The 6,309-nt window shown below is 36.9% G+C and overlaps 1 protein-coding gene across 1 annotated transcript in view; it reads right to left on the bottom strand.

Moving 5' to 3' along the window:
• Window positions 1–635: 635 nt before the first annotated feature.
• The window catches only part of KCND2 (potassium voltage-gated channel subfamily D member 2), a 481,739-nt gene continuing 476,065 nt past the window's right edge, over window positions 636–6,309 (bottom strand). Inside the window, exons 4-6 of the mRNA XM_042977411.1 lie at window positions 6,185–6,277; window positions 2,559–2,806; window positions 636–813 (exon numbers count right to left, since the gene is read on the bottom strand). Coding sequence (XP_042833345.1) covers window positions 636–813; window positions 2,559–2,806; window positions 6,185–6,277 — 519 coding nt within the window. The remainder of the gene's footprint in view (window positions 814–2,558; window positions 2,807–6,184; window positions 6,278–6,309) is intronic.

Raw genomic sequence — 6,309 nt, 5'->3', positions numbered from 1 at the left:
GTTAATTTGCACAGCCCACCATGGAACATGAGCAATCAGCTTGCTGTAAGTGCACAGAAAGTCCCCCTTTCTACAATTATAATTTATCATGCCTATTCTGAAGACAACATAAGGACACTGAGATCACTGCTCCAAAGAATTCTAGCATGCATTATGATGGTTTCCTTCAGTCAATACAAATGTGTTGTATGAGTTTTTTTTTTTTTAATATGTAATAATCTTCATCATAGCCAATGTTCATGGTTTTAACAGGAAAAATTTTTATCAAAATGTTTTCCATATTTTTTTGTTTTGCATTCAACTGGAACATTATGTTCAAAGATTTATTTTATTTATTTTATTAAAAAAGAGTTCAGATCATAAGAAGCATCGCTAGGCGGCATTTCATTGTGCTCAATCACAAAGTCAAAGGGTCACAGACTACTTCTCTGTAGAACAGGTCAGACTCTGTCTAGAAATGCCATTTGGTGGTTTTATTTCCATCCTCAAGTTTGGAAGCTTTGTTTTTATTTCACTGCCAACCTTCTTGCCTTGCTGTTTTCATCTGCAAAAGGTTTATTGTTTCTTCTTTCTTCCACATTGGAATTCTTTCCACAGCCAGAGCTCAAATTCTCTTAGACCTGGTTCCAATTGTCTTACAAAGCAGATACTCTGACAATATTTCCTCCTGAGTACTCAGGAGATTCTGGCCTGTCATCTCCTTCGGGGGTGGTTACTGGAGGTGTTGGGATGCTTATTATTGCTGTAGTCACATAAGGTTGTTCACAGTTTAGTTTAACACACTCTTCCATTTTGGCATTTAAACTGGATCGGCTGATGAGGAGAAAATAGATTTAAAAAAGTAAGTTGTTTACTTAAAAAAATTTCCCTGCAACTGAGGAATGTATTTTGTCAGTAACATTTCAAATATCTAATTACAGTCACCATGATTTTTAAAACATGAAGCCCTAAACCTTAATATATGTTGAAATGAACATTGGTCAGGTCATTAATATTAAATGAGTGTCTAACACCCAGCTCAATTTGGCTCAGGCAGTGTTTATCAAAGTGTTTCCTATGAAAATGCAAGAAAGAGACTCAGGCCAGTTTTGGAAAGCCAGGGTCAGGCAAAGTAAAATCGTTTTCTTTAAGACAGGACCTCTGAGAGCTTTGAGATGCTCCAATGAAAGGGATGTACCTCAATTACCTGTGAATGTGTCTCAATTCTTTTGACCACAGAATCATTTTACTATCTTGTCTCTTTGGGAAAGACGATGCCCTTTAAGCTCTCAAGTTACTGACAGCCAATGTTAAGAACCCTAAAATGTTAGCCATTGCCAATAATTCAAGATTTTCCTAAGTAGTATTCTTGCATGACTTTTATACTCTACGTGGATAGAGGGAAAAGGAGAAAGGAACAAGAAGGGTATACATGATATACTTAAATCTAATTATTTTCATGGAAATCTTACTTAAAATGTTTATGTCCTAAAATTTTCTTTCTAAGTACTTCTCTGCTTGCTACTTAATTTTGCAACGCAGAGGTGGAACATTTAGAGACAGAAATCTTTCATTGTTCTAAAATTTAATATTCTGGTCCCAGAGACATCTGATTTATGTAAATCAACACAGCCTGAATTCAGAATCTCATCCAGGTTTTTCACAAAGATTGTTGAATGAGAACAAAGAAGCAGTGCTGAATTAATGGATTGTTAATATAAAAACATAGCTATTTAATCTGAAGAACAAAGCAAAATTATTTTGGCAGGAATTGATCATTTTAATGAGTTGTAGAGTTTAAATGGATTACTTTGTGTTGCACTTACATGTTTGTGGGAAAAACAGAAAGCAAATAAAGACAAGCAAAGGAAAATACCATCAGAAAAATTTCACTGAAGTTGTCCATTAACTAACCACAGGTGAACAATTGTAGCATATCACTTATCTTTTTTTGTGTGTTGGATTGATTTTTGTGCTTCTGGCAACTCAAAATATCTTTATGATCAAAATTATATATTGGTTCAAGAGACTTGTATAGGCATAGTTTTATTTTTCACTGTTACGTTGAAGGTGTTGATTTATTTTAGGTGCTGCTGAGTACTTTCCAATGATACCAGTGTCAATCTAATTGGTCTCCTTTAGTAAGTGTTGAACATCTATCATTTAAGGCTATTTGCATTCACATAAGGGGCTCTTGAGTATAAAGGTGTCTGCCGAAATAAGAAAAAGTTGTGGAGGTAAGGAGGGAGAAGTACACTTGTTTGTGCCTGACCATCTTGTCTTCTTTCTACTTTTCACACTGTACAACTGCTACTTTTGACTCAAATGAATATTACAGCATACTTATTACGGCATTAGTTTGTCTCATACTAAACCCTAGGAACTAGGATTTAGATGCCACAGGACTTCTAAGGTGTATTTATTAAAAATAAGTAAATAAAAATTATTTGCTCCCCCACCGCGCCCGCCCCAATACCAAAAAATGCCAAATACACCAAGATAGCGACATGCCTGCAGGTGGAGATACGCTCTGGGAACAGGCACAGGTGTGTGCACCCACACAGATTAACCTCGGGTACCTGTTAGACAGCGGGGTTCTCTCCACACATCTGATCTGGATCGTACTGAGTTCCTGCACACTGCCTCGGTGGCTTCCTGATACATTGGCATTAGGGATGCGGAAGGTTTTTTTGTGTCGTCGTGAACAGCAAGTGCTGGTGACTCCTTGTTGTGACGAGAGAGAAGGGCTGTGACTTGAAGGACGGTTTCCAGTCGCAACTTCCATGCAGCTTTCTTCAAAGACTTGCTCATCCACAAACTCGTGATTCTGTTCCGTAGTCATGAGAACATGCGAAAAAGGCAACAAACACATTGTGATTTTAAGAAAGGAAATGAATGGCTTTATTTTTAAAACCCAAATAGGCCCATACACTTAGACTATCCAATGGGCAACTAGCCGCTTTCATAAATACTGGAATATCAAAGCCAACTCACGCTGGCATTTGTGTGAAAATAAAATCTCCCTGTTAGACTTTGAGATGGACAACTGCAGGCTGATTTAGTGTCTCTTTATGGACTAACCTTATCCTGAAATATCATTTATTAATTTAAGCATCATTTCTGGAAGTTCAGAGGCAAAGAAAAAAATGGTTGAAAATGCATGTAAAATAGTACCCACAGTGAATGTGTAAATTCACACTGACTTTTACTTTTTAAACAGTTTGGAATTAAGAGGCTATTAAGAGGCTATTTTAATAGAATGTCCCAAATTATATTGTCTGTTTTCCATTAGCAAATATTTTCACATGAGATTGAAAACATTTTTTAATTAGAAAATGAGATACTTAAAACATTTTCTATTTCTTTTTTCTCTTTTCTTTTCCTTTCTTTCTTTTTTCTTTTTCTTTTTCTTTCTTTCCTTCTTTCTTTGTCTTTCTTTCTTTCTTTCTTTCTTTCTTTCTTTCTTTCTTTCTTTCTTTCTTTCTTTCTTTCTTTCTTTCTTTCTTTCTTTCTTTTTCTTTCTTTCTTTAAGAGAGAGAGTGCCAGCAGAGGAGAGGGGCAGAGGGAGAGGGAGGCAGAGAATCTTAAACAGGCTCCACATTCAGTGCAGAGCCTGATGTGGCGCTCAACTCGGGGCTTCACCTTATGACCCTGAGATCATGACCTGAACCAAAATCAAGAGTTAGACTCTTAACCAACTGAGCCACCCAGGTGCCTCTATACTTTCTATTTCTTCAGATGTTCCTCTAAAATTTCCAAGTATAGAAAATGACCCATTAGTTAAATAAATAAAATACTGCAAAATGTGCCACTTTATGTTTGATTCAGAAGAGGTTAGCACTGAACTCTGAGGTCTCCTTTCTTACTTTTGTGATGCATCACTGGCTGTACTCCTCTTAGCTCTGCTTGTATTCATGGTTCTTCTGGCCAAGAGGCAAACAGTGATGGGCATCATTTTGTATGCCGCATTTTAGACAAAACACAGTGCAAATTTTGTGTTTATAGTATTTAATAAAGAATCGCTTCCTAAAATGCCTATGTAAGATTTTACCTCATAAATGTAAGAGAAAAAATTTTGGTCCGAACTGCTGGAGAATGACTTCAATTACTATTTTTTTTCATTGTGTAGGTGGGAATAATCTTATAATGGAAGGCTTTGCACATGCCAAGTTCCACATAACCATCTCTCATCCTAAAATATTAGTGAAACGATTGAAGCAATTCACTGGCCAATAGCAAATAGATTGTTTTAGTTACTCATTTTGTTATTTCTTTGCTGAGACAAGCATTTTGAGGTAACTGAAATTTAAGAATCTACTGTTTAAAGTCCAGAGAATAATATGACCAGATAAGATGGAATTTCATTAAGAAGTGAATTTCGATGTCAAATTTTATAGAAAAAATATAGCTCACGAAGGATTCACAATCTGTTTTTTTCTTTTACCATGCACAATTCTCACACAAAATACAAGTATATAATGCATGAGATTCTAATTTTTCACATCAGTGATTGGAAGTGAAGAAGTCATTCTGTTGCTGGTTATTTTTGTAGGTAGCTCGATTTAAACTATGTTAATTGGCGCTAGACAATTTTTATTTGAAAGGTAAAATAGTAAAAATAAAAGGTAAGATAGTAAAAAATGAAAATAAAAGAGAAGAGCATGGGGATAAATAGATTTGATTATTAATGTTACCATTTACCTTTGAAAGAGTATCCTAACAGTTATAGACCTTATCCTGTAAGTTATGGATCTTCAGTTAAAAACGCAAATATAGGGGTGCCTAGGTGGCTCAGTAGGTTGAGCAGCTGACTTCAGCTCAGGTCATGATTTCATGCTTCTTTGGATTCTCTATCTTCCTCTGTCTCTGTCCCTTCCCCTCTCGCTTACTCTCTTGCATATATATATGCAAATATAATCATGTAACTACCCTGTTTAAAGTCCTCAAGCAATTTTTCATTTATTATGAGATAAAGATCAAAATTACTCACATGCCTCCAAAGCCTCCATTATCTAGACTTTCTCTGTCTCTGCTTGAGTCTCTGTATGCTCTATCTTCTGATCACCCTCAAGTTCTTTCAGTTCCTCTTAGGCCAACTTCCAGCCGCCACCCCCCACCCTGCCCCCGGGTGCTCACATCACCCCTTAGCTCCTTCATTTCTTTGCCTAACTAGCTCCTAGGCATCCTGTGGGTCTCAATGCAAGTTCTTCCAGGAAAGCCCCTAGCGACTCCGCCCTCTGTGGCACTGCACTGTGGCCTCGTTTTTCCTCTGCAACTCATGACCCTTCTTCCGGTAACATCTGTGTTTTATCCCATATGTGGAAGCTTGATGGAGGCAGAAGCCACACCTGACTTCATGGTGTATCCAGGGTCTGGCTCACTGTCTGCCACATGATAGCCAAGTAATACAAATTTGTTGAATGACTGCATAAGGAAGTGAATAAATGCATGGGGAATATGTTGGAAATGAGAATACAAGTATGTACCTCTGGGGAGTGAGGGAGTAGACTTGATTCAAATATGGTGAAAGTTTTGTTTTGCCTTGTGGTCAAAGACTGTGACCCCTTTTGACAAGCCAGCTAGGGAAAGGGTACATTTGCTAAAGTGGAGATCCGAATGAAAGCTTCTAAGCGAAGAAGTGCTGGCTCAATCGTCAGTTCCAACGGGCTTCAGCGATTAAATGTGTCATTTTTCTTATGGGAACACATAGTTTTTATTACCCATCTTGTTTATTACAACTTGTTTTTGGAAAGATGCTTATATTCAGTTACTCTCTTTTTTTGTTGTTGTTATTGCTATTGTTTTTCCCTTTACCTAGATGTCAGTAATACATGAACTACATTGTTTTTTGTTTAATTAACATTTTAATGATCCGAGGAAAAATAATATTTTACAGGACCTGCAGTCAGCTGTTGGGAAACGACTTTCCATTGGCATTAAACTGATATTTTAGACTAGAGTTAAGATAATCCCTGAAGATAAAAACATTTTAAATAATTCTCTAAAATAGTTTTCAAGTTGAAATGTCACTAGAGTCTTTCAAAGCAATTTCAAATATTGTGGGTTTCTTTCTTTCTTTTTTCATTTTTAGTATATTTTCCAGCAATGTAGACAGTGAAATCATACTTGGAAACGCTCAGTATCCACAAAAGCAAATGGTATTACTGTCTCCGTACAGGGGCGGACAGTCATGCCTTTTCCTTACCGTGGTTTTTTCCAGACAGTGAAGCAGGTGGTGGTGCTGGGTTTCAAAGCTGGAGCCGGATTTGCTCATGAAGGTCTGCTCATCCTCTGAGGACTGTTAACACACAGAAGACAGAAGTACTTTCT

This window comes from Panthera tigris, chromosome A2 (genome assembly GCF_018350195.1).
Source record: "Panthera tigris isolate Pti1 chromosome A2, P.tigris_Pti1_mat1.1, whole genome shotgun sequence".
NCBI lineage: Eukaryota > Metazoa > Chordata > Mammalia > Carnivora > Felidae > Panthera > Panthera tigris.
This window is presented reverse-complemented; position numbering and strand designations above follow the sequence as displayed.